General features: G+C 35.0%; 1 protein-coding gene across 1 annotated transcript in view; it reads left to right on the top strand.

The window, feature by feature from the left end:
• Positions 1-24066, top strand: part of LOC127877466 (rho guanine nucleotide exchange factor 17-like) — an 82154-nt gene that overhangs the window by 1372 nt on the left and 56716 nt on the right. Inside the window, exon 2 of the mRNA XM_052423375.1 lies at positions 1629-3855. Coding sequence (XP_052279335.1) covers positions 1681-3855 — 2175 coding nt within the window. The 5' untranslated portion in view covers positions 1629-1680. The remainder of the gene's footprint in view (positions 1-1628; positions 3856-24066) is intronic.

Here is a 24066-nt window from a genome sequence, read left to right as displayed (position 1 = left end):
CATGACCAGTAAGTATTAGTGAAGTAGAAATAGAAGTATAATTCTATAATAATAATGATAATATAATTTAATTTATAATAATGAATGAAAACATTAATAATTATTTTTATAAATAATAATAGTTATAATGCTGATGGTAAGAATAGCTGTTGTTTTTCAGGGAATAGCCCTCTTATTTATAATAAAGCAAATGGAGAATTTTCATAGATAGTCATAGATGCAAAAATGAATGAACACATTTTTTTCAAGCGAGCACATTATCAAAACTGTAAAACTGTTTTGAAGTTTTTTTTTAAGTGGTCTTATTTAAGGATAATCATCAATCAACATTGACAAAGAAGTAAAATGTTTGTAACGCAATTTGGAAACATTTTAACATAGTCCAGGCACAGTGGAAGTATTTTGGTCCCACATACATGGCTCCATGGCTCAGGGAAAGAATCCAAGTGAAGGCATACTTTGTTTTCCAACTTGATTCCTTGTACAATAACTATAATTTTTTTAGATTTATATTTAAAAGATAATCATTTTGTTAGCAGATGCATTTCAAGATAATTCTAAAAATTATGAAAATCTGTGAAAAGTCCCTTAAAATAATGTGTAGTTCAAATAAAGTCTGAAAACTTTGTTACATGGTGTTGTGCAACATGAAGTATTGTATTATTATGCAGAAAAGTACCTGTACCCAAAATTAAGATTTTATAATATAATAATGATATTTGTAATATTTAATTGACAGACATATCTATTTGTCACTTTTTTTGTCATGGACAATGATGTGTTCACTTAATTAACGTAATTACTATAAGTTTTGTATGCCCCCAGATCGAATGATCCGGAGCATATTGTTTTTGGCCTGTCTGTCTGTCTGTCATTCTGTCCCAAAACTTAAACCTTGTTTATAGTTTTGCGATACTTTTTGCAATATTGAAGATAGCAACTTGACATTTGGCATGCATGTGTATCTCATGAAGCTGCTCATTTTGAGTGGTGAAAGGTCAAGGTCAAGGTCATCCTTCAAGGTCAAAAGTAAAAAAAATACAATCCAAGGGAAGTAATAAGCTTTAAAAGGGAGATAATTTCTAAACCTGCCAAATGATATATTGAAAGCTTTAATATAGCTTTATTTTAAAGCGGCGCAATAGGGGGCATTGTGTTTCTGACAAACACATCTCTTGTTTAAACTTAAAAAATATTTTTTTATCGTGTCAGAATGTCCAATGCAATGGTAATGTACCCAATAAGGCAATTGTAATGGTCCATGGCATTCATATGCCAGGTTTTATGACCTCAAAATCAGGTTGTAAAACTCCATGATTGAAGGGTGTCAAGATAAGCGAAAACAAGGCAGAAATCTGGTAAAATAGCTCTGTAAAATATACTGTCAAAAAAATTAGAGTAATTAATTATGGACGAAAACCCCAGTGTCAGAAAATATAGAGTCACAAAAGATAATTACTTTGGCTAAAAAGGGGGTGTCTGAAATTTAGAGTGTCCGAACACTAAGAGTTATTAAGGTTATATCAAAGCCACAAGCTAGCCTAACCACCTGTGGTTTTAAGATAGTTTGTTGATCATTTTAGAAAATGCAGATTTTAAGGTTAAATAGAATATAATTTTTGTTTTAGAAAAATGACTCTTGAAGTTCTCACATACACCATAGCTGGATAGAAAATCACTATGGAAGACACGACAAGTGTTGATGATGAGCTGAACTTGGTTAAGGAAACAGTGTCCCCGAAAGTCACACGACCTAAACTGCCAAAGTTTGGGAGCAACACCATCGGACATCACTATCGTCATAAAACAGATCCTGGCCAGGCTAGCGAGATCAAGAATCTGATGGAAGAAATAAAAAAATGGAGAGAGGGAAGTATATTTGAAAAGTCTCCTTTGAGAGCGAAGGTTATTAAGCCTCAACAGATGATTCCTAAGGCGCATTCAACTCAAACCTCACCTAGAGGATCTCCGCCACCAGGGTCTCCTGTTGCAGCGAAACGGAGCTCAAGTCTGAACAGAAACAGGAGTCGCAGTTTGAAATTGTTGACTGATAAGTTAAAAAGTCCTAGAGGTGGTTCTAAAGACGGCCCATCAAGTCCAAGTGTGCTCATGTCAAAAAGTGTTGACTCGTCGTGTGGGGAGTCAGTATTTTTTGAACCCCAGAAAGGGAACACTGTTACTGATAGCAAGGAGTTGCATGATGGAAACAAAGAGAAGTCTATAATTGTTGAACCAATATTAGAAACAGATGATGAGAAGGAGGAAAATGGTAGGAGTGAGCAAGATGCAAATGCAACAACTAAAACTGTGTCTTTAGGTAAGAACCCTGTTGAAAGTGGTGACATTTCAGGGAAAGAAGTAAGTGCTAGCTCTGATATCAATTTCAAAAACAAACAGGAAACCTCACAACCTGCAGAAGAAGAAATGGCTACAATGTCAGATGGGGATGCCCCTGGTACAAACCCCAATACTTTTACACTTCATTCTATTGATAGGAACTCAAAGTTTTTAAGATTGCGGCAAACTGCGCCACCAAAACGAAGACCTGGCTATGCTGGTTTGACACTACCCAGGCCAAAGATGTCTTCCTTTAAGCACAAATCACCTGAAATGCCTGAAGACGTTAAGCGTTCAGCAGATGACAGCATGATTAAAAAACCAACCATATTAGACTTGCCTGGATTTTCAAGTATTCGAAAATTGTCAACACCAAAGTTTCTGTCTATTGCAAAGTTCAAGGACGACCCTATGACATTGGAGATTTCAGGACACAATATGTTTAGAACACCAAGCAGTGAGAGTCCTCCATGTCTTCCCAGTGGGGAATCAAGAGTGCCAGAAGTCACTGACCTGGAGTCACCGTTTGTTGAGAACAGGAGCATTATGAGTGACAATCCTCAAGACCAGGGTGCTGTATGTGTGGATATCTTGCAAGAGGCTAATAATGCTGAAAAGGAACCTGCCATTGAAGATGTGTATGAAAAACTGGAAAAACGAAATGGAAAGTCTCCAAAACAAAAGTCTAAAAGTGATCCTAGTGGAAATAAAACATTTGATTTTGAAAATTCTAATGTGATAAATTCAAATCAGTCTCATAGTTTTCCTTTATTAGGCAAAGACAGAAAGGAATGTTCTGTATCGGAAATAGAAAGTGCGCAAGAACCTGATGATATCAGCAGGGATTTCTGTGGCTCTGACCAGCCTCGCAGCCCTAGTGAGCTTGATATTATTAACAATAATGAAATGCCTTCACAGCTGGCTGAATTTGGATCGAGGTTGTCCATGAATTATGCACCTGAATTGGGGCATCAGAACGATGACGTTTCTTTCTTCAAAGATGATCTGTACCCACGGGATGCTTCAAACTTTGTACAAGATTCAGTGAACCAAAGCCAGATTGTGGACAGCTTTGCACGTAGAGACTCTTGTGGAATGTCAACTGTACAGGAAGATGGGGACGATGGAATTAATCTCACAAGTTCTTTGTACTCGTTTGGATCTGAGAGTTCTGAATCTACCCCTGTTAGTTACTCACCCACTGGAAGTTTGGACCGACAGCAAAATTTGTTAAGTGTTCCGTCCCCGAAACGTCCAATATTGAGAAGTGTTAGTTCAGCTAGTGTTTTACAAAGAGAACGAAAGTTCTCTGGGAATAATTCTGGTGCAAAAGAGAAGGATAATCAACGCAAACTTTCTCTGACAACCACTGATGATGTTCCTCCTGTGGAAAGTAAGACAGCAGAATTCTTGCCCATTGGTGATGCTGGTAATGCCCTGGCCAGCAGTATGCCTTTGGTGTGGAGTAACGAGCGACATGCGTCAGTCTCACCAGATGGAGAAACCCAGTATGTCAAGGTAAGAAATCACAGGGATTTTTGAATCTCTTTTTGTCACTTTTACTATTCTAACTACATGTATCATGGCCGTTAATCACGCGCGCCACCTCTTTTTTGAGATGCATTAATAAATGAGCCAATGCAACTTCCGAGGTGGCGCTCAGGCCCGGATGTTTTGAAATTTAACGGATAAGTTTACAGGGTGATTAGGTTTAATATGATTTTCAAGACATTTCGCAGTATTCTAACAAATCGGCCAATGTAGTGCGATTCAGCGATTATAAACTCATCCAAAAATGTACAGAAACATTCAATCACAACCCATTGGGAAACGTGAGGACCATTATAAGTTGTGGCATGGTAGAATTCGTAAATGCAAATCGATGTCTTTTGCCTGTGTGACGAGCAAATTCCCTGCCAATTAAATCGCTCATTACATAAAACGATTGCTTTGAACCTGTACAAGTTAATGCGTGCACAAAAACTTCGGCTTCTAGCCGATCTAATAGATAAATTTATATTTTTCAAAAAGAGATGGAGCCAATGCCAAGGAGGTGGCGCTCAGATTAGGAGGTGGCGCCAATGCGCATTTATAGCTTATTTGAAGTGAAATATTTTATGCTATGGTTTCTATTACGCTTACAGGACTTACATTATTTTTGTAAGTTGACTACTTCAGCACATTTGAGTCGCGTGCGTTTTAATTAGAAAAAGTAGTTTTCTAATGATGTATTGATGGATTTAAACGATCGTCTTTGTAATATAACAACATTTAACATGATTTATACAAATATGTTAACGGAAAAAGACCGAGCTATCTTCATTTTTTGGAGTTAATAGTTGGGAAAAACAACATGACTGAGCCTAATTAAGATTTTTTGACCTTGGTCTTTTAGTAAATTAAGCATTTGGATTAACGGCCACAAATCATAGTTCCAAGAAGAAGTGTTATCTTATACTTATTTCGTGAACTTTCATACTGTAAACAAATATTGATGTCGATGAATTATTTTGATAATATTGAACATTAAGTTATTGGTTTGATTGAGTATTACAAATTGTTGGTATACACCGTACAATACGTTTCATTCATGTTGGTGACTTCTTAATTGAGTTGATCACTTATATATTTAAAAAACTACATTATATTTATTACATATTGTGTTTATGTTCTGTAAAGATTTGGGCCTTCGTATGTAAGTTGAAAAATAAATTTAATATAACAAATATCATTATCTATCAAATCTGCGTCATGTGATAATGTCATTGCGATACGACTGTTAATTGATAACATCCTGCATTGGCGCCACCTCCTATCATTAGCGCCACCTCCTAAGCATTGGCTCCATCTCTTTTGGAAAACTGCAAAATTATCTACTACGTCGGCAAGAAGCCAATATTTTTGTGCATGCAGCATCTAATGTATGTTGTACGCAATCGTTTGATGCCATTGGCGATTTAATTGGGTGGATATTTTCTCGTCACACATGAAAAACTCATCGGAATGCTTTTTAAACTCCACCATGCCACAGCTTATAAATGTTCTCACGTTCTTAAATGGGTTGAGAATGCACGTGTCTGTACATTTTTAGACGTCTCAATCTTCGCTGAATCGCACTACATTGCCCGATTTTAAAAATAATGCGAAATATGTTGTACAAACATATTAAACCTAATCACCCTGTAAAGTTGTCCATGAAATTTCAAAACATCCGGGCCTGAGCGCCACCTCGGAAGTTGCATTGGCTCATTTATTAATGCATCGCAAAAAAGAGGTGGCGCGCGTGATTAACGGCCGTGTGTATGAAAGTATCCCAGTGTTTTTCACCATTTTGAGAATTGGGCTAGTTCATTTGGTTTCGGAAAATTTCGCTGTTTTAACTGAAATGGATATGTTTAAGTGCTTGTTTTGTTTTTTAACAGATACTTTAAATTGAGAATGAAAGCGATTTTAGTATGATAATAATATAGGTTCAACTTATAGAGCTGGATGGAAGATTAACAAAATGTTGAGATTTTTGTTTTTAATGATTTTTTAAAAGAATTGTTCAATTGGCAATTGTTAGGTCTCATTGGGGATTTTTTTTGCTCTTTTTTTTTCATTGGAGAAATTGAATAAAATTAAGAAACACTGGTTCCGGTACTTTGTAACTGAAATTTTCAAATGAAAATCGCATATATTTAAATATTATATATATGTTAATTATGCATAACAAACACATATATATACAACAAAGTATTTAAATAGACACCAAGTACTGGTTCTAGGCCCAGGAAACGGACTCAAGAGCGTTTATATAAGCCTAAGGCTTTCGATGCAATCAAACTAAAATGAATAGGTTTAAACTAAATAGACCCCAAAAAAGGACCATTCTTGTAACAATTAATAAATTTGAAATGATACATTTTGTTACATCATTTAGCCATGACATCATTTACATGTAGCACCACTAACAATTATTCAAGAAATTGATATTATTCTGGGAAGTATTAGACTTCAGGATCTTAAATTCCAGGGAGAATAATTTAAACATCCTCTAAGGCTACATCACGTTTTTTTTTAAAGTCAAGAGAGAAGGTTATAACAATAAACTGAGTACCTTAAAGGCTAGTATTCCATCTATCCGCATCCGTATCCGTATCCTCATCCGTATCCACAAAATCATTATACGGAAGCTATATTCCATTTATCCGCATACGTCGAACGTATCTTTCTTTTTTGGGAAAAAAATATATGGATAAAACTGAAAATTATAATTGAGATACTTATTATAAAGGACAAGCGTGCACTTAAGTAGATATAAGGTACAAATCATCATTCTGCCTGTAAAATAATACAAATGGTTAATACCTAAAACATCTTCTTCTAGTGCCTTGGCTATGCTTTTCCAAACATTAGAAGTGAAATCAGAGTCCCGATATGCAGAACTGCGTTGGTTGTATAATTCCGGGTTATTTTCCACGAATTAAATTTATTAGTTTTTTAGTTGATTTTTGAGATGATAGCTTCCCTCATCGTGCTTAATGCCATCCGTATCTTGTCCGCATCCGCATTAGACTTGAGCATTCTTTTGTGGATGCGTGCGGATATGCAGATGCGGATGCGGATGAATGGAATAAGCGCAGTGCATTTTAACTGGTTCTATTTTTTGCGGATGCGGATATGCGGATGCGGATACAGACAGATGGACAGGGAGCCTAATGCATGAAATGTTTGGGGAGCAAACAGACCCCATGGACATACAGATATTTCTATGGGACGTTCTCATCTTGATTTACATGACTTTTGTGTATAATGCTGTATTTAGTTCACTAGCACTTGACAGAAAGAAAACACATGCCTTTGCCCATGTTGTGCGGACTGCCATTTCCTGCTAAAGTTGTTAGATACCTGCAAATTGTAAAGGAGCAAGTAAGATCTGTGCTGATCTGGCCAACCTGCAGGCAGGAACCTCTAAGTCATTATTGAGCTAATTTGTCAGAACTGCCATGGTTGCCTGCATGGAGCTCTCTGCTCAATTAATTCATTAAAACCGTAATGGGGGAATTGAATATCAACATTATATTCGGTATACAGGGTGAAGAATCAATGGGGTTTTCAGGGATTTACACACAGGCTGGACCACAGGGAACTTTAAGAAAAATGCTTTGCATACTATAACAGTATATAGGGGATACAATTTCCTTATTTATATTTATATGTTGTATGTAGAGTATTTTTATTAAATATCCGTGTGGGCTGAACAGAATGTAAACACACTGTTAAGAACTTTATTTTTTGCAAATATCTCAAGTAATTGAAATACATTTGCAAAAATCTTGAGTGCACAAAATACAGTTTTTCTTGCAGTTTGTGTTGATATTTTAAGGTATAAGAATAAATGCTTGCATATGTCTGAAATAGATGTCAAAATTACACGTTGCGTGAAGCATAAGCGTGCAGTATACAAAGTCATGTACATGGAATTTTTTAACAAGAACACAGGCTTATTAAATAAAGTAATTCTTATGTATTTCATATTGCCAAAAGCCGCATAAATATCTTTCTTTTATGCACTAGTTGAAATTCTTACGAAAAATTGTTTTAAAAAGTTATTTGGAAAAAAAGCAGCAGTTACCGGTGTGTTTACATCCATTATTGTTTAATTGGGAACCCAACAGAGACATGTGATCCTGCACCCTGTATGGGTTTTAGAGCAGAAGTGTGATGGAGGTCAGAGTGCGTCTCCGGGTTTATAGCATAAAATGTTTTACATGACAATTTCATATTATTGTCAAGTAAAATATTTGTTAGAACAAAATGTAACATTTTTTTCTTTTCAACTAACTGTATACTGTAAATGTACACAGACCTGCCTGTTTTCGACCAGCGCAGAACATGACTGTGCAGGGATTTCAATAGATTTTAAAAACTAGAAGTCAATGACCCCTGGACTGAAATTTTGAGGAGTCAAATTGAAAAATGGTTAGGTCAATTTTGAAGCGCGTTAATTGTGTTTTTGTCTGTATTATTCAATTTTTTAGATAAAAATATGCTCTAAGAGTAACACAATATCTTAAAAAGTTATACTGCTTTATTAAATAACAATACCATGATACATAGCACAACATATTTTAATGAATTGGTACATTAAAATCTACTTCCTTATAACACTTTTAAGTCTTTTAACACATTTAAGATCTGTGCCGGTAGCACCTTTTCATCACATATTTATCGTCATTATATTATTATCATTGCTATGATAGCTTTTCTAACAAAACACAATCTAAATGCATGGAACATTAAGTATACCTATTACTGATTATCCAAATACTATGCATGTCCGAAATATGGACACTTAAGAATGCCTTACCTGTAGTAGTTTTACTTTAATAATCCAAATTTTTCTTTTTGTTATCTGGTTTAACAAACCTTATCTGTAGTAGTTTTACTTTAATAATCCAAATTTTTCTTTTTGTTATCTGGTTTAACAAACCTTATGAAATGTTTTAAATCCAGTTAATGCTTTCTCCATTATTGAATCACCATTACTTGCAATTTGAATCGCCAGCTAAGCTTTGAATTGAACACGGGTTGAATGTTACGTCAGCCATTTGCAATGTCGAAGGTCGACGTAGCAATTAAATTCTACTCGGATAATTTATATATTATCATGGAAATGTGTTTTCTCAATGTTTATGTGTAGTTTTATGACTTGTTAGTAAAGAAAAATGAACTGTGATTCCAGTTTATATAAGATGGGTGTTATCATACTATTTGATCAACGTAATTAATAGACCTTTGATCAATTTTGTTTTTTCTTAAATTACTTTTGCCGACTTTCTTTAACTGTGCCGTCTGCAAAGACTGCAAAAGACCCTGCAATTATCGGATGGTCATTCAAATATCACGTAATCGCTGCTGCTAATTACCCAGTTAGTGCGCATGCACTATTTAGACGGTGACTTGTATTGGAAGAGATCAGATAAGTTAAACTACCAACCGGGGTATACCCTCGATAAAAGACCGAGTTTCAAATACTGAAACATCAATTTCAATTAGGAGCACAGCGGGATTTATTACCATGGAACTCGAGATGTTAACTGACTGACGCACGGGTCAAATTTTCGATGCGTCAAAATGACCCACGGCAGAAAAAAGTGTTGCGTCAAAAACGAGTCATTTTTAATTTGCTTGCGTCAAAACGCAGGATTCTGCGTCTATTGAAATTCCTGACTGTGTATCCTTAAAATAAAAGGTTAACTCTTTCAGGCTTTTTCCGCCTTATGCCACGGGTCCGAAATTCGGCCCCATTCCCAATGCAAATCAGGTTGTTTTTTTCCCAATTGAAAAAAATAATTCCCAATTCCAAAAAAAAACAAACAAACCATTTTGTTTTGTTTTTTTACCTTTAAATATATAAGTTAACCTGATCGGGTGTAGAAAATAGAAAGTGTTGCATAATTAAATGATCTGTTGCCTTGAATTTGTTTTAAAAACTGTAAAAAAAAGTATTTTTAAAATATAATTTTATAGGAAATTGTGTATTCTTGAATCCGAAAGTTAAGCTTAATTCAATTAACGTTCATTTTATTGACGTACATTTTCCCGCATTTTAATGTACGTTAAGTCAATGACGAAACATCCGCTTTCTGTTATTATTTGTATTATCCTGATGAAGGCGTAAGCCGAAACGTTGATAAAAAAGGAAAGAAAAATATGTGTTTTGTTGGATTTATCATACTATATTTTGAAAACTGTAAAATATGTTAATGATTATTTAAGACTTTCCTTATTTTCCTCAAAATCTGGCGCTTCGCACGATTTTTTTCACCTCAAAAAAGGCCAGGCCTTTTCCCCAAATTCAGATTAAAAAACCTGCACTTATCTCACATGTTCATAATACTTTGTAAAATTTTAATAATAAGTTATCAAAATAGTCATTATTTACCAGTTAACGGCTTCTTTGAAATATAAGAAACACTATTTACATACGATAATTTTTCCCAATTGAGCCAATTCCGCCAATAATTTTTTTCCCAAAATGGGGGTTTTCACGACGCGAAATTCCCAAAATTCCAGTGTGGCGTATTCCCAAAATGGAGGGGAAAAAGCCTGTCTTTTAAAGAATAGATTAATATGGGCATTTGTACATGAACAAATAGTTTCCTGTTGCACTATATATATATATGTTATTTGATGCAGTGTCAATTACGTACCAGTATTATACATTTTAATTCTTTCAGTGCTGGAACCAAATTTTGAAGGCCTTTGCTAACAGTTTGGATCCAGATGAGACACCACAGAACGTGGCGTCTCATCAGGATCCAAGCTGTTTGCTATTCTGATAGTAATCTTTGAAAAAAATCAAAGAAAATGCTAATTTAAGAAATTCAGCAGACAACATTTGAGCAGACGACAAATTTCCCAGCATGCAAAGAGTTAAAGCGGGTATATACGATTTTTTATATGTGTTTAATTGTAATATATTGATAAAATATGTTACAATAACACAAAATAGGCCAGAAAAATTATACATTAAAGCCGAATTTCATAAAATGCAGCAAAGACAAATTAGCGCCCCGAGCCGATAGTGACGTACATATTTTCCTACAATAACCGAAGCATTCGTCTTTGTATTAGGATCGGAGATAGTGTTCGTGTGTCGTATGAATAGATATCGTTGCAGAATTTCAAATAAACCGTTAAACTAAGTTTAGATGCACATCGTACATGTATGGTATACATGCTGGCGAATTCGGCTGTACAGCCGTTTTCAATTTCAGAATTAAATATCTGGCTTATTTCACATTTTTCGACACATGTTCTTCTTAACTTTTATTTTAATTTATATTGAAATATATATATAATAAGTTTTTTACACAGTTTACATAAATTCATAAATATTTGACTAAATCGTATATACCCGCTTTAAGTTTCTGCAGCTGTTGTTCTACTATACAGTCATGTATTTTGTATGGAGATTGTGAAAACACATCAGTAAAATCTACTTTTGATTGATCTATTTGTGCAAGGTGGAAAAGTATTATGAAATGTTATCTTGGATTGATAATCCAATGACAGCTTGATAGCTGCTAATTGGTTTGTGTGTGTAATTGTTGATTAGAAAGGTTTTAATTATTTTTTACAGGGAAGGTCAATTTACAAAGTGAGATAAGAATGTACAGGTTCTCCCAAGGTTTATCACAACTGTTTGTCTGATATTGTGTGGTCAGGTCAATGAACAGATATCTGTACCAATGTCTGATACCAACGTGAGATAAAGCTGAAGTTACATTTGTGTTTTTCACAACAGACACCTTATCTCTTTCAGTGCTGGAACCGAATTTTGAAGGCCTTTGCAAACAGTTTGGATCCAGATGAGACGCCACAGAACGTGATGTCTCATCTGGATCCAAACTGTTTGCTATTCTGATAGTATTCTTTGAAAAAAATCTAAGAAATTAATAATTTTAGAAATTCAGCAGACAACATTTTAGCAGACGACAAATTTCCTAGCATGCAAAGGGTTATTCTTGCTGCCAATAGTACCGTACCTCCCCCCTTTAGCACTTTTGTTTTGTTTCAAAGTGGAACTGTTGGAAGGAAAATCAAGAAATACCTTTGAATATTATCAGTACATTTTTGTAAGATTATCTATACACTTTTGACATCAGTTTCACTGGTATTGTTTACCACCAGTTATGATCAGAACAATTTATTTGAGCTTGATCTTTAAATAAGCTCGTTCAGAATTTGGGACATTAGAGTCTGGCTCACGGGAAAAACAAGTACCTTTTAAGCTCATCCTATGTCAGGCATCTGTTGTTGTGCCTTATTGGGTGTTGGTTGTTACCTCTTTAGGGGTCACTTGTTTCATCGATTATTGATGAAATTTGATCAGATTTTTTTCTTGACATTATCTAGGTCTTTTGGCATCTCAGAAATGTGTGTCAAAAAAACTAGATAATGAGGTCAAATCTTAGAAAAACTGTGTGATCACTCTGCAAGTCATATTTATGACTCAATTTTGAACAAACATGGTCAGAATGTTAATCTTAACTATACATATGTATCTAGTCCCAGTTGGAATCTGAGTCTCGTTAACTATACATATGTATCTAGTCCCAGTTGGAATCTGAGTCTCGTTAACTATACATATGTATCTAGGCCCAGTTGGAATCTGAGTCTTGTTAACTATACATATGTATCTAGGCCCAGTTGGAATCTGAGTCTTGTTAACTATACATATGTATCTAGTCCCAGTTGGAATCTGAGTCTCGTTAACTATACATATGTATCTAGGCCCAGTTGGAATCTGAGTCTTGTTAACTATACATATGTATCTAGGCCCAGTTGGAATCTGAGTCTCGTTAACTATACATATGTATCTAGGCCCAGTTGGAATCTGAGTCTCGTTAACTATACATATGTATCTAGGCCCAGTTGGAATCTGAGTCTTGTTAACTATACATATGTATCTAGGCCCAGTTGGAATCTGAGTCTCGTTAACTATACATATGTATCTAGGCCCAGTTGGATTCTGAGTCTGGTGGGCACAAAAATTATGTCACCAGGTCAGTTCTTAGATAAATCTTATTATCACTCTAGAGGCCACATTTTTAACTTAAGCTTGATGAAACTTGTATGATACAGTACCTTGGCCAAGTGTGAATCTGGTTCATGTGTGTTAAAATCTGTTCAGATGAAATCTTTAGAAAAAGTTGCCACTCTGGAGGCCACATTGATGACTCAAGCTTGATAAAACTTGGTCAGTATGTCAATCTTGACAATATCATTTACAAAGTTTTATATCTGGGTCACATGCATATAATCAAAGCACTGAAGTTGTTTGCTGTTGTCGTCCTTGATTAGCTTGTGCTCATTGCACAGGCTTATCAGTGTGCACAGGCTAATCTTATTTGACATGCATTAAGCCCCATTTTCCCTGAAAGCAGCCAATATGTACAGATTTCAATGATAAACACCAGACCGGCCAATGTCATCTTACAAGCTGGTAAATACACACACTGCAGTAGTAGAGCAGACACTCCTAAGCATTCGTCGTCTGCAGTGCAGACAGGCAGCGGTAATCGTTCAAAACATGCTCTGTAAATTTAGTCGGCCGCTAACGCGACCAACTAAAAACTAATTCACCTAATCAAATTTTAGAAAAAAGCTTGGTAAGTAACCACTTAGGAAGACACATTTATGTTCAAGTCTTGATGAAACTTGGTAAGAAATGTTATCTTGATGATACCTAAGCCAAATTTAAATGTTGATTAGGTGTGTCCAAAAACTATGGTAGGTCATCAGTTCAAATATTGAGAAAAACTGCAATATCTAGGTTCAGTTTAAATCTGGTTAAATTGGGTCAAAAACAAGGTAACCAGGTCAAGTCTTCAACAACTGATCTGGGCTTTTTCTCACCATTTTTGGGAATATGACATATACCCATCAAATTGGGAATTTTAATTTCACTTTACTTTAAATTTGGAGTAGGTATTATTTTTTGTTTGATTGATAAAATTTACATAATTATTGATAAAACTTAAATATAACATAAGTTTAATGGTATAAAACTAAATGTCAGTAAAATAGATACTACAACGTCAACTACAAGTTCAAAACACCGTTTTTCTTCACTTTGCAGCTGTGTTTCCAAACATTTAAAAGTCAAACAATCATGTAAAAGGAATTTTATGGCTGATTTTGGGAAATTTGTGAATATGACCAAATATTAAATGGCGATTAAATCAGCAAAAAAAAATTGATATTACTTAAACGAAAGTGAACTCTTCAGGATCTTCATGGTTCTTATGTAGTTACATATTCCTCTAAAAGTGGTCGATACTATACTGAATCACATTCATATCTTGAACATATTAGTAAAATGTTTTCAAAACTAACAGATGTTCGAGATGTTGGGCACAATTTTTTAATTGACAATAGTTTAATTAAATAAGGTATTCACTGTTTGTAAATAACTTAACATGCAGAGTTTCACATGATCTGTCAACAGCCAGCTTATAATTTCAATGTTGTGTTGATTTTGTGACCAGACATTGGATACAAATGTGGAACGATATTTAAAGCTTCAACTTTATAGTTTGTAGATTGATAAAAGTTTTAAGTCCCAGACAGGGATATTTTTATTGGTCCTGTCTGAGTGTTACCCGTTTTAACCTATTTATGCCAAGTGGACTCTCCCATCCTTCTAAATTGGATCAATTTATTTCCAAAATTAGGGATGTCTAGTTTATTTCTATATTTCTTACAGAAATATCTTTAAGCAAACAGCGCAGACCCTGATGAGACGCCGCATCATGCAGTCTCATCTGGGTCTACGCTGTTTGCCAAGGCCTTTTTTCTAGACGCTAGGCATAAATGGGTTAAAGGTTAAACTTTATTATTGAATCTACATGTAGATGTTTAAATTTTTGATACTCACAGAATTAAAAAGTATCTTTTATGTGCTTTTAGTGGAAAAATCTATTTACATACCATTTTCATATTACTGGTTTATATAATTAATTTCAGTGTTAATGAAATGCTGACAACATCATGCTGGCCAGGTTTCAATAGTGTCTGGTCAACATCTAGGTCAAGTTTACTGCCTTTCACCTAGAGGCCGTAATATATTTTTCACACTGTCAGAAAGATGATGAACACTCTTTGTGGTGTTGGAAGAACTTATTTTTAGATTTGTAAAATAAGAAATTGCACATGCAGGGACTACCCTAGGCCTTAAAAATAGGGAGAAGTGACTTCTCCTTTTTTCTGAAACAGGGAGACATTTGGAAAATAAAGAAGAAGTTTGTGCGAACAATATCAAAAACAAAACATGTTATTCTACAACTTTTATTATTTCTATCATTGTACTATTATTATATTATTTTAAACAAGGTTATTGTCAAGCAATATGGTCCCCTACCGGCTCCACCATTGTCAGAAATTCCAGTCTTGGCCATAATTTTTTTTAGGCACTAGCCCGGTCGGGCTACCAGCTTGGAAATTTCACTAGCCCGAATCAATTTTAACAAGCCCAAATTAAAGTTATAATTTTGTTGCATTTGTAACTATCTTTGTATTGAAGAAAAATAGAACAATGAAGATTAAACAAAAAACACTTGATTCTGTTTTATTCATAGTTAATTGTAAACAAAAAAGTTAACACAAGGTCTCAAGACATCTCCATTCCATCATGGTCATTGTCTGAATCACCGACATCCAGGTCTAACATATAAGGTTTGCTCTTAAAGGCAGCCTGAAAAAAATAATGTTATAACATGAAACAAATTGTCCACACAAATATCTGAATAAAGTAAATGCACTGCCAAACTAGCAAATTAGCAATAATACCTGTGCATTACAAGAAGAATAAGAAGGCAACTTTTCTGCCACAACTTCAGAGTCTTCTTAATCTAAAACGACATTTGTAGCAGTAGTATCATTGCCTAAGTCTCATCTGGTTTGTCGCCGATTGTACCAGCATCTAAAATGCAGTATGGTACACATTTTAATTTACTGTCAGGATTTTTTCCTTGACATACAAACTATATTTGTTAAAACTATACTTGTAAGTTAATGCATGATATTAAATTGCATGTTTTTTTCCATTATGTATGAAATGCACTGACTAGCCAGTCAGCATTGCAGGCTCAGAATCAAATTCCTCAATACTTGGCGATATCAAAACGAAGCCAAAACCATTACAGTTGGAATTTTCGTTTCATTGACTGTTTTTGTTGCTACTTTCATTCTCATTTGAGGCTGATGTTTGTGCGTTTGTGCCCACAAAAACCGCAGAAAAGACATTAGGATAAATTAATCGCAGCGAGTTCTCCACCCAGTAATAATAATAGTAAAATTGTCTCGCGAGATCGACTTACAACACTGTTCCATAAGCGTCTTGTCAATGAGTGCTCAACGGGAAGAACTGATGCAGTTTTTAATAAGCTTCTATGTGAAGCTATTTCGGACTTGTTACTAAGTTCGGACACAAAAATAGCACGCGACCGATCAGGCTAGGAATTTTCACTCGACCGACGCAAAAATCAATCGAATACTATACATGTCCGAAATATGTACACTTAAGAATGCTTTCCTGTTTGACTTTAATAATCCAAATGTTCCTTGTTGTTATCTGGTTTAACAAACCTTATCAAATGTTTGTTAAATCCAGTTAATGCTTTCTCCATAATTGAATCACCATAACTTGTTTAATTTGAATCGCCAGCTTTGAATTGAACGTGGGTTGAATGTTGCAATACGTCCGCCATTTGCAATGTCGAAGGTCATGACGTAGCAATTTAATTCTACTCAAATAATTTATATCTAATCGAGGAAATGTGTTTTCTCAATGTTTATGTGTAGTATAATGACTTGTTAGCATAACAATGAACTGTAATTCCAGTTTATATAAGATGGGTGTTTAATACTCGTAATCAGAGATCATATTTTCCCGTAACATCAATCGGTCTGGATTGAAATGGGGAAAAAGTGTCCGAAAATTTATATCTGAAATCATGACAAATTACGTTAAAATATATACCATTGATTTTGCCATTCATGAAGGTGGTGTAATAAATGGACAAGTTAAATTGCCTAAGGCATTTTTTTAAACGTAACATACGAGTTTTCTCAATCAATGGTTTTATCATTCGCTGTTTCATTGTTGTTTCGTTGTCAATATTATTAATCTGTGTAAGTCTATACCGATGTTTTAAATCGTTGTCGACTCGATGATAGCTTACAAACATGCACTGAACCAAACACATGTCTGTGCGTATGTTGGCTACTGACAACAACAAAACCAAATGGTTGAGAAATAATTCGTGTACGTGATAGTTTGTTGTCGAATAACCCACGGCCGATAGTTAAGATGCATAGGGATTAAATCGCACTCGTGATTTGAAACCATGCATCTAAACTTACTGTCGTGGGTTATTCAACAACAAACAATAAGTACACGAATAATTTCGATTCTAACACGATTTTTACTAAAGATTTATACAATGTATATTATTTTTCTTGCGTACTATTTTATGTGAAGTTTCGCCCATAAAAATAACTTTCGTCTTTTCTGTCAATTAGATCCGGATTATTACGCTGGTGGAAAATGTATCGGCATGTTTTGTTTAGTTACAACGCGTTTTTTCAGTGCACATTGTATAGGTCCGCCCACAATTATTGCAGAATATCCGATTTTCTTCTTTGTTTATATGAAAGTTTACAGTATCATGCATGCAATGCACAATTTCCAAGAGGATAACATCGAGATTTTCATCTCCAAAGTAAATGTCAACGATTTTATCGTGGACGAGTACACATTACAGACCGATTAGTGTGCTAGGTATAAGCCAGTGAAATTATCGATTGATATTGACACAGGGTTATTCACGCATGACTAATACACAACCGCGCAAATCTTCGCTGCTTGGGGTCATACTCTGATACTAGTCGGCTGACGTGCAATAAACTGGTCCTGACCGGTTTACAGACTGCAGTGAATGGTTATCGTACCTAATCGAGATAAGAATGTAATTAGGGTATGTTTGCATGTGCACTGTGTAATCGATTTCATGGTATGGGAATTTTAGCAAACAGAATCGGACCGACTGTTTGGGATTTTCAATCGGTCTTTCAAGACCCTAATCGGTCTAGGACCGACAAAACCAAAAAAAATATGATCCCTGCTCGTAATTATTGGTGGATTAACAAACTGACAAAAAATAGACCTTTGATCAATTTTGTTTTTCTTTAATTATTTTTGCTGACTTTCTTTAACCGTGCCCTCTGCCAAAAAAACCTGCAATTATCGGATGGTCAATCAATTTTCACGTTATCATTAGACAACTTACGGCACGCGCGAAGAGGCACGAGTGTGTTGTTATAGCAACCAATATTAAGGGATTGCTTTGCCACGGTCAATTAACGATCAGTGCGGGGGGTAAATTGTGTAACCGTTAGATAAACAACAAACAATAAACTTGCTAACTGCCTGTGGGCGGTAGCACGCCTTAGCAAAAATAATCGGGCGGCTTGATTTTCGCTCTTCCGGTCTTGTTTACTAAAAAAAATGGGCGACTTGATCTTTGCTTTTCTGGGCTCGTAGGGCGATATCACGGGCGTTAGAGCAAAATTATCGCTCTAGTCGCCCGTAGGGTAGTCCCTGCACATGTAAAGCTACATGTAATGGGTGTAAAATATTTAAAGACTAACCCTTATGGCAGGGTATTTTCCATGTAACTTAAAATACAATTAGATATTAGAAGCAATAATGAGAATTTTGTTGATTGAATCACAAATGTATAAACATTGAGTTTTCAATATAATTATACAGGAAATCCAAATCTCATCACGAGTTTCCTTAAACACTATCCTCATTTCCTCTAACGTGCCAATCTCATGGTCTTCATTGTGTACATCTTACCCTGTTGGGCGCCCCTCTGAATAGGTGGTATACAGGTAACTGGCAGATAGCTAGGTAAGAATCATTCTTCAGGCCAGCAGATGCTTCCAATACAAAATATATATACTGAACTGGAGCTGTGCCAGATATACTTAAACCTCCACTATAAACTTTTCCAAGGAGATGTATGCAAAGGTTTTTTTCTGCAGGCATTGCCCAACAGTGGGACGGCCAATTGTGTATATAATTAGCTAGATGTGAATGAAAATTCAAACAAATATATAATTATCTTCTAATGCGTAAATTTATTTCTTCTTGAGAGAAGCCGCTTTGGCAGGGAAACGGCAAGAAGAAGCTGATGTTAATAATCTGTTGTTGCTAACAGTTGAGATGTTTGATTGGTAAACTAAAGCTTGTCCACGGTGGAAAAAAGGAAAAGAGCCTATTCAGAGCATGTGTTGTGTATGTAATTTGACAGAAGTGTCAGGAACACTAAGACTAACACTGATTCAGATTGCTGATCAACTTAATTGGACAGCTGCTCTGAATGTTGTCATTTTCATAGGCAAGTTTGTCCAAAGAGATAAAAAAAACCTGAGGCTGACTTTATAAAACAGATATAGTTTAACTGTAATTAATTTCAAACACCAAAATAGTCAAACTTTCATTTTAAATTCCAGCACCAATAATTCATTGGCATTTGTTCATTTATCATCCTTATAGAATAATTGTCTACACCATCAAGATGATTTGGAGGGATGGCAATGTTTACACTGCACTGTTTAAAGATATTTTATATTAAAGATAATTCTTTATTTCATTTTACATGTATGAGTATTCAAACATTTAAGCAATATAGCACATTCATAGATAAGGTACCTTTTAAAAGCCTACTTACATATTTTGCAATGTTTCAATCAATCCTGCAAAAAAAGACCACCTGTGAACAATGACCACAAAGACCACATCCCTTGAATGGTCTTTATTGGCAGGTTAGACTGTAATATAGTAATATTTCCTAACAACTAAGGTTTGTAGGGATCAATCACATGTATGAAGAAGTACACATGATTGTCCTATAAGTTTGAAATATTTCCTGAAAGAAACAACAATCTTTACTGTTATACTATAATTTTATCTTATTGTGTTTTACTGATTCCTTGAAAATTTCCCCTCAACAGGTTTTGTTCAGGGTCTCTATATACATGTAAATGACCTGACCAGAGTATAATGTATATTTACAAACTTCACTCTGGATTGTGTATTTAGGAATTAAACAGCCATTCATCTATTTTGTTAATAGTAGGCCTGACCTTGTGTATTGTAAATAGTGATTTTCTCATAGTTTAGGAGTAAATATCTTCTGTGTTCATCATCATCATCATCGTCACCACCATTATCATCATCACCACCACCACCATCATCACTATCATCATCAAGGCACTAATGTACTTGTATTTTAAGACCTCTCAATATCACTCATCAATAACAGCTATAATAAGCAACAATTGCCGGCCCTCGCCCATCAACGCAAAGTCATATGTTACGCATTATAGGTCATAATGCAACCCATTTAACAATTTATAGGGTCCTGATTTCATTCACAATTGTTTGAATGATACCTTTGCTGGAAATGGGGATTATTTTATTGTAATTTTCAATGTTTTTAGCTCACCTGAGCACAACGTGCTCATGGTTAGCTTTTGTGATCGCCTTTTGTCCGTCATCCGTCGTGCGTCGTCAACATTTTGCCTTGTGAACACTCTAGAGGCCACATTTATTGTCTGATCTTCATGAAATTTGGTCAGAACATTTGTCCCATTGATACCTCAACTGAAAACTGGGTCATGCTGGGTCAAAAACTAGGTCAAAAAAAAGAAAAACCTTGTGAACACTGTAGAAGTCACATTTTATGCCCAATCTTCATGTAACTTTGTCAAAATGTCTAAATGATATGTTGGTTGAGTCCAAAAATGGTTCCGGTCTGTTGAAAAACATGGCCGCCAGGGGGCGGGGCAGTATTCCTTATATGGCTATAGAGAAACCTTGTGAACACTCTAGAAGTCACAATTTTTGCCTAATCATCATGAAACTTGGTCAAAACATTGGTTTCATTGATATCTCGGACGAGTTTGAAAATGGTCCAGATCGGTGAAAAAACATGGCCGCTGGGGGGGCAGTTTTCCTTATATGGCTGTAGTAAAACCTTGTTAACACTCTAGAGGCCACATTTATTGTCCAATCTTCATTAAATTTGGTCAGAAGATTGGTCTCAATGATATCTTGGATGAGTTCGAAAATGGCTACGTTTGCTTGAAAAACATGGCTGCCAAGGGGCGGGGCATTTTTCCTTATATGGCTATATATGGCTATAGTAAAACCTTGTGAACACTCTAGAGGCCACATTTATTTCCAATTTTCATGAAATTTGTTCAGAAGATTCATCCCAATAATATCGTGGACGAGTTCAAAAATGATGCTGGTTGGTTGAAAAACATGGCCGCCAGGGGGGGGGGGGGGCATTTTTCCTTATATGGCTATAGTAAAACCTTGTTAACACTCTAGAGGCCACATGTATTTTCTGATCTTCATGAAACTTGGTCAGAAGATTTGTACTAATGATATCTTGGATGAGTTCGAAAATGGTTTCAGTTGCTTAAAAAACATGGCCACCAGGGGGCGGGGCATTTTTCCTAATATGGCTATATATCATGCTTTAGTAAAACCTTGTTAACACTCTGGAGGCCACATTTATTGTCCGATCATCATGAAAGAAGATTTGTCCCAAAGATATCTTGGATGAGTTTGAAAATGGTTCCGGTTTGTGGAAAAAAATGGCCGCCAAGGCCAAGGGGGCGTGGCATTTTTCCTTATATAGCTATAGTTAAACCTTGTTAACACTCTAGAAGCCATATTTATTGTACGCTCATCATGAAATTTTGTCAGAAGATTTGTCCCAATGATATTTTGGACAAGTTCAAAAATGGTTCCAGTTGCTTGAAAAACATGGCCACCAGTGGGCGGGGCATTTTTCCTTATATGGACTTATGAATCTTCATGAAACTTTGTCAGTATATTTGTTTAAATGATATCTTCGATGTGTATGAACATGGATTTGTTCTGTTGAAAAACGTGGCTGCCAGGGTGTTCACTAGTCATGAAAGTTGGTAAGAACATTTTGTTCTAATAACATCTTGGGCTGCACCGAACAGGTCAGTTCCTTTGAATCTCAGGTGAGCGATTTTGGACCTTTCAGGCCCTCTTGTTTTTTACTGTAATCAAAAGAAAATGATAACTTAACAAGTGTGTGGGGTTGGTCTTTTTCTACTTTGTATTGTGTAATCTGTATTAATTACAGTTTTGTAACAATGACAAGAGAGTTCACTGTCCTATATCATCATGATTGGAAACACATTAAACTGATGATGATAAAGAAATACTTTTCCGCATTCATTACTTTTCATAATCGGCCATTCCTATTTGTGATATTTAAAATAGATTTCTTAAAACGTCTTGATCATTGTTGTAATAATAGTGATTACTGAAGTGCTAAACAAATGTGCATTGTGAATTTTATGTTGTTAGATGACAAGCTTTTCGGGTGATTAGGATATGTTAAGATGGAGATGCATTTTATGATACATTTCAGTAATGACTTAGTGTACATATTTACTCAAATATAATGTGAAATTGTTGGATTTGTCAACTGCAGTAATGAACCTGTTGTGTTTTCCTGTAAGGGGCTCTATTACAATGGTGAGTTATTTCTCATGTATCTTCATGTAGGCAATATTTTTTTTCAAAGAAAAAAAGCTGTTTCTTATTTAAAGTACTTAATTGTTTAGATTAATACACAATGTTTGTATATTTAAATAGACAGTTTACACACTGTGTTGTAGTACACTTCAAAGTCAATAGTACATGTTAGTGAAGGACCTATCCTTTAAAGTAGATTTTAGCATTTAAAACAAAGCAAAACAAGTTTTCAGTAAGGGAACTTTTTTCCTTTTCAACTGATTCTTATTTTACAGGAGGAACATTATTACATGTACCATATTTATTTCTGGAGTGCAGATGCCTTGATGGTGTCTTTCAAAACATTTCCAACAGTTTCAAAAATAACAAAATAATAAACTGGAGCCACAAAGGTGCCTGTGATAGCAGGTTTCATTCACAAGACATTCCCATCTCATATTCTCTCATAAATTACAGCCTCCCTTTATAATAAATCACTCATAGATTATTCCAATGTCTCATAACTCATTTTCACGCCAGGTAACAATGGAGGCAGCCTAAATGGCTTTTTCTAGTTCAAGGACTCTGAAATGTTTCTGGACTATTAACCCATTTATGCCTAGTGGACTCTCCCATCCTTCTAAATTGGATCAATTTATTTCCAAAATTAGGGATGTCTAGTATATTTATTTCTATATTTAGAATATTTCTTACAGAAATTCCTTTCAGCAAACAACGTAGACCCAGATGAGACGCCGCATCATGCGGCGTCTCATCTGGATCTACGCTATTTGCCAAGGAATTTTTCTAGACACTAGGCATAAATGGGTTAATCTGTGTTTTCATGTAGGTTGACTTTTGGATATGTTTTCTCTATTTTAAACATGGTGCAATCTACAATAAATGTAAATAAAAATATAGCATAAATATGTAATGAATATTGCCTCAATGAAAAGAAAACTGCAAGATAGTAGTGTATTAAATATACAGTAGTCAATGAAAAAATGCCTTAGCAACTGTAAGTGTGCGTTATTCAAAATCAGAATACTTTTTAAATGAACAACATCTGATATTTCATTAAATCTAGTACCCCTATTTAGGATTATGTTTGTATATAACAAATGAATTTGATATTGACATAATTGAAAAATGTTGTTTCAGATTCGCCAATTTTCGTTTTAGTTATGATATTTGTGAGGAAACAGTAATATTGAACATTCACCATGCTCTAAAATATCCATTATATGCATCTTTTGACAATTTAAAAATCTGAAAATTATAAAGCGTTGCAACGCGAAACAAATTAATAAGCTGGAGAGTTCTGTTGTTGTTGATATATTTGGTGAAACTACAAGGATTGGTTAATATATAAGGTATAAAATGCATCCAATATTGTATAAGGAAGGATGGTCGAGAAAATAGGAGACTTTACTCCAGGACTCCACTGGGCAGTGGTTCGAGCCCTGCTGAGGGTTACCTTTTTTTTCTTTTTTAAAATTTTATTCTTGATTTTTTACTGGAGAATTTTAGATCCAATGTTTACATTTATCAATATAAAGCATTTAATGACAAACTTCAAAACATGCCAAAATCTGTGAAAA

This window comes from Dreissena polymorpha, chromosome 4, assembly GCF_020536995.1.
Source record: "Dreissena polymorpha isolate Duluth1 chromosome 4, UMN_Dpol_1.0, whole genome shotgun sequence".
Lineage (NCBI taxonomy): Eukaryota > Metazoa > Mollusca > Bivalvia > Myida > Dreissenidae > Dreissena > Dreissena polymorpha.
Note: the sequence above shows the minus strand (reverse complement) of the source record. Positions and strands in the feature narration are given on the sequence as shown.